This window comes from Notothenia coriiceps, unplaced genomic scaffold (genome assembly GCF_000735185.1).
Source record: "Notothenia coriiceps isolate Sejong01 unplaced genomic scaffold, NC01 NC01_scaffold00000339, whole genome shotgun sequence".
NCBI lineage: Eukaryota > Metazoa > Chordata > Actinopteri > Perciformes > Nototheniidae > Notothenia > Notothenia coriiceps.
The window spans coordinates 2,152,782-2,171,361 of record NW_011333040.1 but is presented as its reverse complement, the minus strand read 5'-3'; the positions used below and the strand labels follow the sequence as shown (position 1 = coordinate 2,171,361).

The 18,580-nt window shown below is 41.3% G+C and overlaps 1 protein-coding gene across 1 annotated transcript in view; it reads right to left on the bottom strand.

The window, feature by feature from the left end:
• Positions 1-8,980: 8,980 nt before the first annotated feature.
• Positions 8,981-18,580, bottom strand: part of LOC104950015 (neuroligin-2-like) — a 57,333-nt gene continuing 47,733 nt past the window's right edge. Inside the window, exons 3-4 of the mRNA XM_010776462.1 lie at positions 14,803-14,856; positions 8,981-9,174 (exon numbers count right to left, since the gene is read on the bottom strand). Coding sequence (XP_010774764.1) covers positions 8,981-9,174; positions 14,803-14,856 — 248 coding nt within the window. The remainder of the gene's footprint in view (positions 9,175-14,802; positions 14,857-18,580) is intronic.

Sequence of the window (18,580 nt, the reverse complement as noted above, 5' to 3'; positions counted from 1 at the left end):
TTGATTATTATCCGTGTGTGGCCCTCAGTGAACAGAAACAGTTTGACAGACTCAGGGATTTAAACACTCACACAAGTCACGTAGTGTGTTTGTGGTTTGTGAGACCCTATTCCGCTCATGTATACAGCTGACATCATGTTTTATGGTTTACATACCGCACCAGGGATTATACTCACACACACACTCACCCACCAACACACACGCACGCACGCACGCACGCACGCACGCACGCACGCACACACACACACACACACACACACACACACACACACACACACGCACTCAGTGAGGTTATTCTGTTAGTCCAACCTTCACTTCAGGACAGTGTGACTTTTGTTCCTTCTTTAAATAGCTGCTCTGCTCCTTTAGGACCTGACACTACCATTCAAGGAGAAACTCTTTAGCTTTCACATTGAAATCCAGGACTGAAATGTGTCTGCTGACAAACCGCTCAGATAATGAAACATCTCACTGACGACTTCCATTGAACTCAACGACAGAGGAAAACATACAACTGTTTTGTTCAGTTTCTCCAGGGTCGCAGAAAAGATGAAAGCCTCCTCTCACTACCGTTTTCCAACAGAATCTGCGTGTTTGATGATGACAGCAGATACATCTGCTTGAGATAGGCATCAGACTTCTCTTCACAAGTAAACCTGTCTGCTGTTTGCTTTTCTCGTGTGTCATGTCATTAGCGTACTGTAAAGTAGGGTTAATAATACAGTGACAATGTTACAAGGGTCACTTTTCGTTATATTTGATATAGTCAGTGACTCAAACTTTCAAACCAGAGTTGGCGATTGTTGGAAGAATGAAAAGAAAACAAAGATGGTTTTGATGATTTTCATTTTGTCTCTGTCAAGTTTTAATGAAGTGGGTTTTATGATCGAGTGCAATACAATTAAAATGATTATTTTAATGGAGTAAAGAAGCTACAGGTAGAGCATATATTAATCTGTGTTTTTAATGTAAATAAATTATAATAATCAAAAAATTCCTGTTGATTTAATTTAATTTAGTGTAAATCATTTGGGATTTAAAAAAAACATTTGTAACTGATTCTGTTTCCTGCCTGAACAGGAAGCTTAAGGGCCACAGAGATAAACAGATGTTACTCTGTTACAGACTGTCAGGGATTAATACACACACACACACACACACACACACACACACACACACACACACACACACACACACACACACACACACACACACACACACACACCACTGCATGTAGGTTACCCAGCAGGCCGTTCAAGATTTGGTTGGACATGATTGGTCGAACAAGAAGNCAGAGGACGGTGGAGGGAGGTACGGACCAAGAGGCCAAACGCAGGGGATAGGCACCCATTTATCAAGACCCAGCATGTTCTTGGCCCACTAAGAGCGATGGCATTAAACAGAGCAAACTTATACTCCTTTACTTTGGACGCCAGAACTTAGAGGGGGTCGAACGTCCCCGCCAAACTAACCGATCGCGAACATGACAGTCTTAAACGTATTTGCCCTAAACTAACCGACTGCGAAGGTCGAGTCGAAGTTTTCAACTTGTAACGAGTTGAAAACTTTAGGACTTTTAGGACTTTTAAGGACCTTTAGAATACGAAACGAAGGGGTGTTACGTCCAAGCCGCTTTTCGGGCTCCGTTTCACTGCAGTGGGGTAAGTTTTTCAGTTACCCGTCTCTTCGCAACCTTTTCTACAAATTTCGAACGACACCCTTCGCAATGGCATGTAATGTAAGCCATGACACCAGTTAGGGGTGTCCTCGTTAAACCCACACTCACTTTCAAGACATATCTTCTTTGTTATGTTTTGTTTGTACTTTCTGGATGTTTTTACAGGTTTTATACTTATATTGACGTATTTCTTTGTTTTTGTCAGTAAGAAAAACGCTGATCGAAGTGTACGTTTGGTTGTACAACCTATAACTTGTAATTCCTTGTTCTCAAAAATGAAACCATTTGAAATACGTACTAATGAATGTCTCGCACACTAACACATTTAAACTCCTCAACTACTTACACTACAACTTTAAACGTACGGCTTCGAAGTAACATCGGTTCCTGTAAAGGAAGAAATATATCCGTTTAAGTGTAACTGTGATTACTGCATATCATAAGACTCGCTATTGACTGTGTTAGAGAGGGTCCGACTCGGTTCGACGTGTCGACCTGGTTAGTTTATGTTCCTTATTCACTTGCGTCGCTCAGATGAGGTACAAGTGTAGAGAAGTGTGGTGTATTGCACAGGTGTCAGTTTGGTTTTAGTTCCAGAGAACTCAGTATTTTATAGTCGATCTTAATAATTTTTTAGTGAAAACTGGTAGGTTTTCGCCTGTTTGGGGAGTTTATATATATATATATATTGCTCGCATAAAATCCCCGGTTTTTTTTGCTTTGATGTCGGGGCGGGAGATTCATGCGATTGGTTGTTGGTCGCGTTGCTCGCAAAAAATCCCCAAGCTTTCAGACACGCCCACTTCCAAGATTTTCAAGATTTTTTCAAAGCTGCTGTGTGGACGGGCCGTAAGTCGCTTTGGATAAAAGCGTCTAACAAATGACATGCAATGTCTTTTAATTGTATTATGTATATTGTTATTCTTTATGCAGCTTTTATTCTAATGCATAATATATAGGTCTATGTATATTTTGTAATCTATTGAATTTTCATATTCATATAACTTATTTTAATTCAGATACTTCTATTTTGGGGCTTTTTTTGTAATTGCTCTGATATAGATTTCATCGTAATTCTGATATATCATGGATATTTGAAAGATAATCATCATATTTTATTTTTACATTTCAATTTTTAATTTTTAATTTGAATGTTTTACTTTCTCCTACCATGGTTATCTTGTTCTTTTTACGCTACAACCTGCCAATAAACCAGATACTGATTCCGATCAGTGTAGCACTGAGGGTGGGCTGGGAAAGAGGAGTCTGCAGAGTGGGAAGATTGTGGTTCTGTTTGTGGAGTGGGAGGTGTGTTTTACTGTATTTAGAGCTGTGAGATTGCAGCAGGCTTCAATTAATTGAAAGCAACACCTGTGCTGGCTAAAAATACTCTTTATGTCTTATTTTAAGGGAGGTTTTTGAGAACAAGGGGCAACAAACATCAAACTGATTCCCAGGGCTCACTGGGCAAAGTAGTGTTTTGGCATATACTTTGACTTGTGCTATAATAGGTCCATACACACAGGTCCATCGAAATATATAATTATAAAAATGATATTGAGTAAGAAACTGATAAAAGTGTGTAACAAACTGAACGTTAGGATGTTCATTTTGGATATATCACTTTTTAATTTATTGGTCTGTACTTTTAAAAACCAACTCAACAGTATTACAAGCCGGATGGAATAATAAAGTAGTAGAAGTATTGAGTATTGAGTATGTCCAATTAACACAATGATGGTAGTTCACTTTAAAGGATGGAGCATAATCACTCTGGTTAGATCTATCAAGGTTTTCCACCAAAGTAAAGCTAATATTGAAGATAACAGATAAGACAATGTGGACTCTTAAACCTCCGAGCTGCTCTAATCAATATTTGAATAACAATGGATGATATGTGTCATGTGAAAAAGGTCCCTTGTAGTGATTAGTACTGAACAAAACCTTTTTTTATATTTAATGCTTTTACTGATGTTTTCAAATGCTGCTTTGAATGTCTGTCATCATATTTAATATCAGGATAACCCTAACCTTGCAGCACCCTTAGGACATAATCTCAAAGATAATGTTGGACAAGCCCCTACAAAGCTAAACACTCTATTAGACACTGCTTACTCTACCCTATACTGGCTTAAATCCTATTGTTAGCTATGCTTTAAATTTCCTTCACTGTAACTGGGTGGTGAGGTTGTGGCCTTAAGTACTTTTCTACTTAAGTGTACATTTTCTGTCCTTACTCTACATTCACTAAGCCTTTTTAGATGCGCAGGTGTATGAAATGTGCTATACAAATAACGCTGTCTTGGGTTGCGCTGTGGACGACCTTGTTTCCAGGTGCAGGAGGCATGTATCTACAACAAAAAGGTCTGCCAAAGAGACCTATTGTTGCTTTATTGGGTGGAGACCAAAACAGAGCTTAAAGACAGATAAACCTATACAGTACATCACACAACAGTAGAGGGAAAATCCAAAAAACACAATAAGGCCCCTTTAATGCAATGCAGAGCTATTTAGTTATCAAGTATATACCTTGGATTATATTTGATTAACTTCATAGTACTTTAAGTGTGTACTATGCAGGTTCCTTAGGTAAAAAATGCAAGTACTGTCTCAGGAATGTGTAACTGTTGATCAGTATCGTAGAAAAAAAATCCCCAAATTACATGATTTGCTAAATATTTGCTAACCTGTCATTGCATTCCGAAATAGAGTAATTTAAACTGATAATAATGAGATTTATCCTAGCTACAATCACTGCTGCCATGATCACTGGCTAAATGCTCGTCCAATCGAAAGTCAATGTAGTCAATAGGCAGATGTTTGCTCAGACGTTCACAATGTAATCGTTTTCGGCTGATTATATGTCATTGTTGTGTTGATATAGTGTTGTTGTAGTGGTTGTTCCACCTCCCCCAGGTAATCAACAAATCCAATCAATAGACTATAAGAAATTCAGACCACCAGTATTGATCAATTTGGATGTTAACATGGACGGCTCATTTCCAGTTATTTGTCTTGAGCTTCTCTAAGACTTCTTTCGATCTCTAAGTAACAAAGGACTAAGATATGTGGAGTCTCAAAGTATCTCCCAGCACAATTTAACATTTAAAATGTGGCAGGATAATTACCAATGTTAACTTAATAACTCAATTCAATCAGTTTAAAATCCATGGTTGTTAAATGCGGTGGTTTTTAATACTAAATGGCCTGCTTTTACTTAAAAAATAAATAGGTGGAAATGCAGAGAAAATGTTTCCAGTAGAAGCGTTACATCTCTCTTCCTGAGGTGAAAAATGTTCTCACTCTCAGAGCCCTCGATGGTGGGCCTTTCCCCAGAGTCCATTAATTAGTTAATTAGTTAATTAGTCCGAACAGATGGCCGTGCAACACAAATCAGAAGGCTCTCTGGGCCGGGAGCAGGAGGAAGGTAGGAGAAGGTGAGCCGAGGAGCAAATCTGGAAACTCAACTGTCGCCAACCCTCTGAACCAGGCAGTGTGCAGCAGACATTTTGCCCTCATTCACCCATTTCGCTCCACAACCACAGCGTCTATGATAAATTAATAAGATAAGTATTATGAAATTTGCTTCAAGATGACATGTGTACGTGTCGTAGTGGAGTGGAAGCATAAGGAGTTTAAGCGGTGTGGAAGGGAGCTGTGGTCACACTGCAGGAGCGTTTATTTAAATGAATACTTTGCATCACTGCAGATACGAAAAAACATTTTCTGATGGTTTATTTTTAGACTGTTCCCATATTCCCCCCCCCTACCCTCCTTCTGTTTCCTCTCCCCTCACTGTCTCTCTATGATTCTCCCTCGCTCATCTTTCTCTATTCCCTGCTCTCTTCTTCCCTTATACGCGACTCCCAATCGCTCTCTTAAAGGCGCAGGCATTGTATGAAATGAGGTTGGCATATGTAAGCTCCTGTGTGTGTAAGTACAGGATAATACTAAAGTTTAGAACGTAAAACTATTAAAAAAAGGCATACCTGTGTTTCTCACTTTGACTCAAATTCACAGTGTCAGAGAGGAGCGCCATTAAATATTCAGATGGATGCTGCATTATTCATATGTATATTTTACGCACGGCAAGCGACCGAGTGGCGCGCGCTCACATTCTGTCACGTGCACAGCAGGTATTCGTGTGCACATGCATCCTTATTCTACACAAACATACTAACACACACACGGATAATCGCCTTAGTACAGTAACCCATTTAAAGCATATCTGAGAGTGAGAGAGAGAAGGAGCACACATTCGCCCACATACCAAAAATGTTCAACAACGTTAAAGGAATCGAGGACACTGCGTCATCCCTCATGAGCAGGGTTGCTCTCCGCCTTTATCATGTGTGGAAGTCAATATCCATAGTGTAGAGTGCATGAGGGCAGTTCAAACACTTTAAACATCTCTAACATGAATTAAAGGAACAATGACAACTTAAATCAACCAGGATGAGGAGTCTGTACAGAAAGGAAACACCAAAGACCACTTTTCTTTTTGGGTGTTAGTCAGCAGGGTTGCATCAAAATGACAGGACTGATTTGCCTGAAACTTGGTGGAATCATGGGCCAAGTAAGAACCCCTGAGATTTTTGCTGTGGGTGTGTTAACAAGGACGTTATATTAAAAACTCTATTGCGTTTATGTTATAATATAAAGTAGGGCATTTGTTCTGCATTCATGTGGTGTCGAGATATATATTCATAAATGAGTTACCAACTGGGAGATTTCTCATGAAAGCCCCCCAAAAATCTGAGCAACTCTGGAAGTTGCCAAGAATTTAGCTTCACGGATCAGTTTTCTTTGCTCTATGCAGGAACACAAATACTGGATATACTGTGCAATAAAGATGCCTACATCACATCGTGTGTAACTGACGAAGACCATATTCTTTTTGGTCCTTACCGGGACACATGTTGTTAGCATGTCGGCATAGAATCACCCAAGTAAGATTAGCAAGTTCAATGTAAAAGTATTAAACAAATTAATTAACAAAAACAGGTCCTCATTGGAAGTCCAGGTAAAATAAAGTAGTATAGTACAACAAGAATAAAATAATAAAGAATATAAGATATAATATCCACTAAAGTCAGAAGAATAACTTTTCAACTCCGTCGGAGGAGCACATGAATGCACCGTTGGCCTTGGCGAACGTCTGCGTACTTCTAGTTTAATACTGCATTCAACAAACCTGACTTCAATTTGTGAACAGAATCTCACGCCCAATTTGTTACAGGTCATGATTTGTCAGCTGTGAAAAAGAGCACATAACAAGCTGAAATGGAGCACGATAAAGCCGAAGGTCCAGGTCCTCATCCCACTAACCCTCACTTCGTCCTTGTCCCCTCTCCATTGGCACGCTCAATAACGCTCTGGATTGTGTTACCCCTCTGTTAATACTCTGCTGCAACTCTTGGACGGCATCCTAAACGACTCCCATTTCTCTGTTTATCATTATTCTGATATGTTGAAACAGGCGTGATGCAATAAACAAGATCTGATTACCCAACCTGGCACCCGCAATTCCGGCGTTAGATAGTCTGTGTGCAAACACCTCTGAAAGATGACGGGAAATGTAAATACTTGACTCCACTGATATCCAAGGGCTACCTAGCCCTTGTGCTGCTGCACACAAACACACACACACACACACACACACACACACACACACACACACACACACACACACACACACACACACACACACACACACACACACACACACACACTTCTCTACACATTGTGACAGGCCTTGCAAGCTCTGCAAAGCTCTAACAGAATGGACAAATAGAATACATCCTAATCCAAAAATACACTGAAAGCAACAAACACTCATTTCAATTGTGTTGTGAATGACTGAATGTACACCAAAGGCAGTAAGTAATATTCATATCATTAAAAAAGATATAATATTTATTTCCTGCTATAGAGAAATGTCTGTCAGTGAACAGATCAAGAGGCTGTTTGCAAAGATTGAGTTGAGCGTATTGTATTTTTCTATAAATACAGATGTTTCCAAGTCTTACACTTAAAATATTTTACTCTTAAATTGGACCATAAAAGAAAGCTGTGTTAAGGTAGTGTCAGTATCAGGGCTTGGACTGTGAGCCGTAGGGTCGCCGGTTCAAGTCCCCGAACAGACCTAAATATGGAGAGGTCCCAGTTCACCTCCTGGGCCCTGCCGTGGTGCCCTTGAGCAAGGCACCGGACAATAGTGTACATGCGTGCGTGCGCATGCACACGTTTGTTTTAAAGACCCCAATAGAGCTCAGTTTATAACTCGAACCCTGACCAAGCCGTGTAATAAAAGTTGTTAGTAGCCTGAATGGCCTACACAGTTGTTATGCTATACCAAATTGCCCTTCACTGGATGTATAATGAGCTGCACTAAACTACATTTTAGCATTTAAAATATCTAGCCATTTTTTTGCGGTTATTTTGGTAAAGTAACTCAAAAGTAATGTAAAAGTAGTGTAACTCATTACATTTCAGAGTAAGTAATATTGTAATGTAACTTATTACTTAAAAAATGCATTGTGGTGTTAGCTTAAGACAATAAAAGCATGCAAAAGGATTGGTTTGAATTTTGATGTTGATTTTATTTTTCATTGCACCAGTATTTTGAAAACCAGGAGTGTAGTGCTATTTGTTTAAGTGCTCTAACAACACATGTGAGCACGTTCAGGGCTGTGGCTCGTTTAGAAGGTTATGTAACCACCGTCAATTAACACTCTCCAGACAAAATCGGCACAGCAGGAGAGTCAGTCTGAATTGATCAATGAATGATTCAGGGTAATTCTCACAGTATTTGCTGCCCACAGCGGCTTTATAGTACCAGAAGTTGTGTTACCGAATGAAATCCCGGAGCATCTACGTAAAGGCAGCAGGACTGACATGTTGATATAACCGCAGCCTCTGAGAAGTGGCGCTGCAGAGCTGATACTGTGTGCTATTAACACACATCCATTAAAAAGGCATCTATTTAGGGTGCATAAATCCCCGTTCCAACTTAGTTTGTTATCAAAAGCAAACAGTAATATCTTTATTTTTATTTCTATGGTAATTATAGTAATTACCTGATGGAAAGATCTTCCGCCATTGGTCTCTGTGGAGATGTGTGCTAATGTTGTGAAGCTGAACATCTAGACATAAAGCTTTAGATTCCAGTGCGCTCCAGCAACACTACGCCCATTTATAAAACATGCAACCTGATAGACATCAGCTCTCTGACTGACAGGGGAAGGTCAAGTTGAGATGACACATTGCAAACAAAGTCTGCAAACAAAACATCAGATGAATTTATGGCTGATAAAGCCCGGCAGGATGCGGAACACCAAACTTACCGAGCACGCCCAGCCGATAGTTCATGGTGACCACGATGACATTTCCGTAGGCAGCCAGGACGCTGCCATCAAACAAGTTCCCTGAGCCCTCCATGTAGGAGCCTCCATGGATGAAGAGCATCACAGGCTTCTTACGACGATCCCGAATATCTGCATGACAAAGACAAACAGCATTATTTTCATCTTCATTCAAAACGTTGTTTTTCTCGCATGCCTCCATGGTGAAAAATAATGAAAAAACTTAGAAATGTGTAGAAATTGAAATAAATAGGGGGTCGCATTTAACTATGAGAACATCCTTTCACAAGATCTCCATGTGCAGTATTCTCCAAGTCTCATTTATCAAGTCATAAGAGAACTAATTTAGAACTAAAAAGTATGTGCAAACACATGCATACTTTGCTAACACTTTTTAATATACCTCTGTATAAACAGTCCCATTTTTGCGCAGGCACATTACTTGCGAGCCTGAAGTATATTATATAGTAACGTTTTTGCAGAAGTGCATTTGTTTGGAAGGGAGTGAGTATAAGACTTGATAAATATACATGGATAATACTACACACATATTTGTGTTTTGTGTAAACAGATTTTCAGATATACTTTGGCTGTTGTTGAATGTGGCCCCATTAAGTTCAATTAATCACAATTTTCACTGTCTTTACATGTTTTGTTTACCAAGATTCAAAATTACTCAGGGTTCGAGTAATTGGTATAAAAATGGTAATCTTTGGGGTGAAATATTTATTTTTAAGTGGCAACAGGTAGTCTACCCTCACACACACACCCCCCGCCACCGCCGCGGCATTATAATGTCCGTCTTTTCACTGAATTGTCGTCTTGAAAAGGGTACTCACAACATTTCCGCAACAACTTCATCTTCACCTGTTGCACTTGTCATTTCAACGTTAAAAAAAGCATGAATTGCTTCGTCGCATCCATCTAGATCCTCTGTCTCGAGCCAGTTAACTAGCGGGCCTTGCAGTGGTTCTCAAATGGGGGTACGCGGACCCCTTGGGGTACGTTGGAGTACTGCAGAGGGTACGTGAGATTTATTTTATGTTAATGAAAAAAAAAAAGAAAGATAAATATACCAATTTTAGGAAAAGTAACCAAGTTTGAGCAGTGTGGGTTTTATATTAATAGACTAGAGTTACACATATTTCAAAACGCGAAGTGTAATAACTGCAGTTAGTCTCCCTGTCAGAATGACAAAGATCCTCAGTAAAGCACAAGACTATGTTTCTCACTAAATTGTAATTACAACTTATTAAAAAAATCAGTTCAATGCAACTAATGTCGTCTGAGTGTTATAGCATGATGTTAAATTGAGTTTGCCATGAATTTAGTGATGGATTGTAAACATTTGAAATGTAGCATTTAAGTGTTTCTCAGTTACAAGGTTGTTGTTTTAATAAATCAGACACTGATGGTGCAGCGCTGCACTGTACCTCTTTATATAGGCATTTTGTCCCTAACAAATCGTTTTTGCGCTGATCAGGGGGTACTTGGCTGAATTTTTTTTCAAAGGGGGTACATTATTGAAAAAAGTTTGAGAATCACTGCTTCTGTCTCGAGCCAGTGAACTAGCGGGCCTTCTAGAAACCCCCGGAACCGAGGGAAACTCTGAAAGATTACACCCATTGGCTACAAATCAATATATGATTGGTTGATCAAACTGTCAATCCAAACGTACGCTCTCATTCAGTGCAACGGCCAGGGCATTCTATCAAGGATGTAGAATACCTTGGTTGAAGGATATTCTACCCAGAGACCCAGAACAAGATCTGATTGGTTGCTTTCTTTTCTAACACAAAACCACTGAAATGCGTAGTGCATGGACTGAGAAGGACAAACAAATCAACGTAACACTGTAATATTACAGATCAATACGATACATTATTTATATAATTAAATTGATTTTTTTGTTTGTTTTATCTGAGTATTCCAGGGTATTCTCTGAATACCTTGAAGGCCCTGACGGTTCGCCACTGCTTTAAACTGGTAGCTCTAGATTTGTAGAACCGCAGTAGTAAAAACAAACCCTCTACAGCCAGTGGTTTGCTTGGAGAAAAATATGAACATACTAAGTATGAAGCCTTTTCCATTGCCTTTAAGTTGGAAGCAATTGTTTCATGTGTGTCCCACTGGGATTATCCTCTCTATTTCGTCCTGTGATGCGTCTCCCCCTATCCTGTGCCGTGATGGTACCTTCCCCAACTTTCCTTCCCCTGCATGTGTGGAGCAAATGGTTGCCACCGGTTCTGATGTCCTCTCTGTTATTGGTGCCCATCAGTGTGTTGCTATGGTTCACTCTGTCAGCCCCCCCACCCCCCTCTCTCTTGGTACGGTCTGAGCGTGGATGAGGCTGCGAGAGCTGCCAGTGCAGCCCAGTTATGCCGAGCGTCTGCACTGTGCAGGGCCTGTGGATAATTTGTATGAAAGCCAGACCAAGTGGAAACATAAATAACAGCCACAGCATCTGTTTACCCTGATGAGCTTCAGCACTCAGAGATGGGGAAAAGAGACAGAGAGACAGAAAGAGAGAGACAGAGAGAGAGAGAGAGAGAGAGAAAGACAGAGAGAGAGAGATAAAAGGGGGTAAGATGTGAGGGAGCGAGGAGATGAAAATAGGGCAGTGTGAGAGAACTGACGGGGGGAAGAGACATGGAGGGGAAGTTCACCGCGAAAAAACATGATAGCAAGGACGAAAAAAATAAATGTTACAAAGCAAGTCATACATAGCGAGGTACGCTAATGAACACTCAAATTCACACAGGATTCACACCGTATTCATAGAGACACACACACACACACACACACACACACACACACACACACACACACACACACACACACACACACACACACACACACACACACACAAACTTGCATAGGCAGCTGCGATGTCGAGTCGCTATGGAAACTGCTTCTCGCTAATAGAACTGCACCAGCCATTCCATTGCACCGACTCACTGAATGCCTGTTGCCGTGGTAACAAATTCTACTCACGTATTTGCACACCCGCCTGCATCACCACCTGAATCTCAGGTTACACATGCACTTGGGGTGCGTCACTCGCAATCGCAATCGCACGCGCGCGCACGCACGCACGCACGCACGCACACACACACACACACACACACACACAGGGGATGTGGAAAATGGCACATATGGCTTCACACATGCAGAGCTCTTTTGTGGATCAAACGTGTGACACAGGCAGACTGGCTAAAAATAAAGATTTTCAGTCGTACACTCTGACGCGCTGCTCTTTTTCTGCTCTTCTCCGGTGTATTCTGGAGCTCGGCTGATTTCCCAGAGGATATGTAAACAAGTTCAATTATCCCGGCATTAACAGGACAGTATAGAGTAGTGACATATCAGCAGGTCTCGTAGTAACCCTCCCACCATAAAATAAATCCTGGGTGATAAATAACTAAGGCTATGACATGTAGCAGCCATTTTAAAAGGTTCAATCTGTTATCTTTTATTTTACGTTTCAATGACATATTCTTGGTGCTGTGTTTACACCATGACGTTTTTTTCATGCAAATGTAATTGTCAAACATCAAACATGCACTAATTTGGCCTCGTGGAGAAACCGAGATGTAGTCTTTATGATCCTGAATATATTCTCCTTGTCCGATGCCTACATTACCCATAAAGCAACTTGGTTTGTAAAAGTTGGGTTGGATATTCAGATGTGTGACGCTAGTAGCAGCTAATGTAGGCTCGAGCCTCAGCGGACTGCAGAGGTCTGGTTTGCTTAGTTCTTTTTAACTCCAAATGAGGGATGCAATAAACTCCTATTTTGATAATGGATTATTACTGTATGTTGATTATTATCTCGATTAATTGGAGTGTTACATAGCGATGTCATGATGTTACGAAAGTCAAAAAGGTCCAATGGATGCGTTTTATGCTGGGGGAATTTCAGCCTTTGCTGACCACAAAAACCTATATAACCGATACAGGAAAGGGAAACCCCCAAAAGCATAATAGGGCCTCTTCAAGTATAATTAAATGAAATACATCTAAGACGTTGGATGCAGGTTGAAGCGAGGGACATGGTGCAGTGATTGGCGGGGACTCAGCACAAACAGAGGGGTGATTAGGGGGTGCAGGGTCGCAGGGGGAAAGTGCCTCAAGGCCTACAGGGCCAACAAGGAGCTCACTGTCCTTCCTGCCTGCCACCAAAACATTAGCACATTATTCACTCCTCTCTTTCCTACCTAACCTGATACTCTCCTCCTCAAAATCCACCCTCCTCGCACTGCTATTCTCAAGGCGACGTCTTACCTCCGGATAGAAACTGCCTACTTTCTGCTCCTCCATTATTCTGCTCCTCTCTCATTCATTCTCTATGGACTGCATTGATTTGGGGTGTAAAAAGTTTCATCCTGACTCAGCACTTTATTGTATTTTTGTGCATCCAAAACCCAGGCGCAAACAATGCAGTCTCTCGCAAATAACTTTAAAAAAAGAAGAAAGAAAACAAGCTGCTAATAATAGGATTTCTAGGAATCCGTGTCCAATCTATACCTTAGTAATTAAAGTAACGAATTTGGATCTACCCGAGCCACCCTTATCCTGTCAAGATCCATCAGGTGTTGGCATAAATGTCAAGCTCTACCAGTCTCCTCCTCATCCACCCTCTCAATCTCTCTCTCGCTCCACATTTCTCTAACTTTCAAGTTTTGTAAATGTCATTTCATCATGCACTTGTCTTCATTATGACTATTTTCCCCCTCCTCTCCCCCTCGTTGCCCTCCCCTTGTGCTCTCGCAGTGCTCAGCTTTTCCTTTTCTTTCATCTCTATTCTATCATTCTGCTCCTCTCCGAGGCAATCCTGCATGAATCCTTCCTTCTGTTTTCACCGTTAAGAAACCACACAATTGGATTAGCTACATCTGTCTCTTTTTAAACCATAGCAATTAGAGATGCAAGGGAGAGAGAATTCACTACCCAAATAGCACAGAGCCCTCACATGAAAAAAAGAAAAAGAAAAAAGAAAAACCACACATATTGGCACAAATTAGAACACATGCACTCAGGCGTAGATTTGCACATGCACCGCGCTCGAATAGGCACACGATGCACACATGCAGTGCATCCTACAGTATGTGTGCATAATGCTATATATACAGTACGGCACGTGTACAGAAACAGATGCACACTGTCTACATAGATTTTGGTTGCATCAGTAAAGGGTAGTGAGAGCATCTCCATTCGCCTGCTGCAGTGAACTTGAAAATGCACAGCAGTGGCAGAAATATGCAGGAATCCTACTTCTTTAATAAATGAAAACTTGGAGGATGCCCAGAAACATTATGAAGGACAATAATTCAGCAGTGCATTTCATAAGGACGTGAGTGCATCAAAAGCGCAGGTGAAAAAAAGGGAGTGAATATTGATTTCCATTGATGCATCACGCAGGATAGTGAGAACATCAGCGTGGGGTTGATCAACCACATCGCAACCCAAGAAGGGAAAGTAAATTAGCTCCCTGTGCAAGTACCCAAAAACGCAGCGTTAGTGACAGGGGGGATGAAGAACAACTACTTTGTATGGAGCTCTTAATGCGCTTCAGCTAAACGTGTGCCTGTGAGGAAGGATAGCAGATTTGAGCGCTAATAAAAGCCGTTGACATGGCACAATGTCATTTGCACACACAGCGAAGAGTCTAAGATGATTATTAATACAGATGCTAACACAACAATCCCTACAGAGCTAGAACAATGGAGCAAGAGGAAGAAAACAAAAACATTAAAATACCTTCATCCCTTGGTCTGTTCATCGTAGACTCATCTTGTTTTTTAGTGAGCGGACCTAAGGTGTGGAAAAAAGAGGGGTGGGGGAGACAACATTAAAAATTAAAAAAGATTGCATGTTGCAGAAAAGCAAGAGAAGATTAGGAGGGAAATAGAGATGTAATACTGTGTTACTTCTCAGTGGCTTTTTGCATCTGCAGAGAAAAATGTTAACGCACCGTTTCTTTCAAAGACTATCCCAAACTCATCTGTTTTAACTGCTTAGGATCTAGTCACGCACTGCCTTGAAATGACCCAAGAGGCCACTTCTCCTCAACCCTGCTCCCTATCAGTCCTGACACTCTGCTGCTCTGTAAGGGAAAATCAATGAGCAGAAACAAGCCATCACTCTTTTTGGTCAGAAAAGGCGAGGGAATGCCAAGATGTTCTGTATCCTGCTCCGGCTCAGGACAGTGTTGCAATCCTGAGGCCGAAAGTCACCGCACGAGACTAGAATGTCAAAACACCAAAGACACACACACAGTGCTCATCCTGAACACATGTGACCACGTACATTCAGAGAAACGCTGGCACGCAGCCTGAAATGTGAGTCTTTCCTTCCAAATTAGCAAAGAGAGAGCTCTTTGATATTTACAAAGGATCCCCCTGACCAAGGTCAAAGCAGGGCCCCACATTAAGCTTTAATGGTAAAGCCAGTTAAACGCTCCATAGGGCACAGCCAATAAAAAGCATTAATCACAGTGACCAACCAATGCCCTGGTGCGTCAACCTCTGTAAGTCTGAACTGATAAGCATCCCATTAGTTGGTTTTTCCTTGGTTTGTGTCGGTGAAGCTTTCCATCAGCCCACAATTAACGCTGCATTTTCTGTCCTTCTTATTCACTGTCTACATCCACACGCCTTTGAGAAAGCCATTAAAACACACTCACGTTCACACACACACACACACACACACACACACACACACACACACACACACACACACACACACACACACACACACCGAGGGGTTTATCACTCTGCTGGAGTGCTGCTGACATGTCTGTCTGTTCTACCCTTATGTTGGGAGCCTACATAGGAGTATAGGGTCAGGAATAAGGAAAGGCATAAGACATTTTCTTGCCTTTCAACAATAAGTTAAAATGTCAAGAATAAGGTCAACTTTTAGTATCAGTGCCAGGCTAAAGAATATATAACTCAGATCAGAAGGATCTTGTAAAATGATGTCATAAAGCTGAAAAAGTAGAAAATTGATTTAAATGTGGAGAACAAAAAAAAGTTACCAGTAGGCTATACAATTATAAAAAGTGAGAATAAAATCAAAATGTTGAGAGTAAACATCAAAAGTGAGAAGCGATCCAACTTCTAGAATTAGAGCATACGTATATACCGAAAGTTTGCCCTTATAGTCTCCCACAGAAACCTCACAGTAAAGTGATGGCAGCATTTGCAGTGCTGATCATCTGTTGACAAAGAGGCAGAGCACACCACTCACTCGACCATTACAATGCTGCATTTTCACCAATCCCTTTATAAGAATATGGTTTCCTGATATAATGTGTTTATCTTCAGTCTAAATGGAACTGGATCAATGCTGAATGGATTTGCTCCATCCTCTGCATTCCAGCATGCAGATGCCTGATCCGGAGAGCACTTCCCGCCGCGGAGGGCGATGGAACAGTAGCTGGTCCTGGGCTACGGGGGCAGACAGGTAGACAGACCGGTAGACAGACCGGTAATGGATAGAAGAGCACACAAGTCGTACGTCTTGTCAGCACTTTCCCAATACTTAGCACCACTCTAAAACCACACATCGCTGCTTAATGGAGACTACTCCGATTTCATTTGTTCTGTAATGCCTAATAAATATCCGCTTAAACAGACACATGCACTTTGTAAGGGACCATCAGCCTAACACTCCACAAGCGCACACCCGAAACAGAAGTTTTTCAGATAAAAAAACTGTGATTAGGACTTTTTTCATTCTCAGATGATCCTTTTTAGTCTATAAAATAGTGGAAAGGCAGTTTCCAAAAGCCCAATGAGGGACTTTGGCTGTGAGCGGCCATCTTCCAATAAGAAGGTTGTGTGTCGATCCCAGTCAACGTGTCGATGTATCCTTGGACAGGACCCTTAACACAAAGTTGTATTCCCAACTGTGTGTGAATGTTAGCTTCCTTAAGCAGGCGCATAGCAGCCCCGTAAAAACTGTATGCAGCGCTATTTAAAATGCCGTCCAAGGGGAAGTCTTGTTTTGTCAGTCCAACAAGACTACAAGTCTACAGCCTGGCTAGGCTGCATTTAGACTTAGAGTTTTGCCTCAATCCAAAGTATTGAACAAATGACAGTGTTTCCTGAAAGTGTTTACCAAATATCATGGCAATCCATTTAATAGCTGTTGAGATATTTCAGATCAAAGTGGTTGACCAACCGACCGACATTGTCATCACAAAAGTGCATGGATAAAAACACATTTACATCACGTAATTTACAATTACGTGAAACTAGAAAGCATTTCCTTTTATCTGAGATTTGGACTTTATAATGCCTTCAACAATTATTCAATGATCAGATGTTAGTACCCGTTAGGCTCTTGTGGCCATTTGACTTCTGGCATTCTTTTATAGAAAATCATTGCATCGTATTTTTTTTATATTGGTCCTTCCTTTGCATTGAAAAAGATGCTCATAGCAGTAACTTCTGACCAAAAATGTAAGACTTTTGAAGAAACACTAACATGAAGAAGAAAACAAAATTAGGACTTCGCCAAAGGGAAACACAGACTTTTAAAAAACATCTTTACCTTCTGCCTCAGCAGAGGAGCCTGCCGGTAGGTTGACTGTCACATGATGTAATTGTCCACTGGTCACTGAAATGCATTGGCCTGCACTGGAGCATTTGGCTTGGGTTGTCCCAGCACTGTTTGACCTAATGTGGCTCCATCTCTCCGTCAACAGTGTTTCTGTTCGGTTCAGTGAGCTAGTGGCCAGAGCACAAGCTGTCTCCCGTCCCTCTCCATTTCCTCAGTGCAGTAAACGGGATGAAGCTGCAGTATGTCATGTCTATGGCGGCCTGTCTGCTTGACAAGGTGTCAGAAAAACCCTTGGTTCAACCCCCCATCCAGGATCCAGCATCCAGGCATCAACTCCCAGCACATGCAGGCCTATCCCTCTGCTTTCTGACTCTTCTACTGTGCCCCCAGCCTCCAGCTCCATCTCTGCCTCCACTGTCCTGCCTCCTGAAATATGTTTTTTAATAAAGAGCGCGGTAAATGGCTGCTCTAGCGGCAATAAAAATGAAAGATCTTCGTCTGAGGAAACAGGAATGCAGTGAGACATTGCTCTTGCATAGCAGCTTGTCCACACAGTTAGGATCAAACTCTTTAAAAGGAAGGTAGGGAGCAAGAGGGGGGATAAAGGGAAGAGCCTAACACTCACAGTTCAAACCGCAAGAACATTTGTGACATTTACATTATTCCAAGGAGAATTTGAGGAGTAGCATGCTACATAGTGTCCTGGTGGGGAAGGGCACAAAGCTTATTTGCATTCAGAACAGTGACCCCTTATACCGCCATCTGCATAAAGATGGAGGAGACCGGAGTGGGGAAGAGGCAGGGAGGATTTCAGGGAGGAGAGAGCAGATGCAGAGAGAAAAGAGATTTGTGTATTATTATTTTTTTGGTCCAAACAGAAACGTAGACCACATGCTCCAAGAGAGTATTCCTAGGTCTGAAGCATGATTTATGGAAGAATGGTAAGATGATACTAAATGACCTTTGAAGA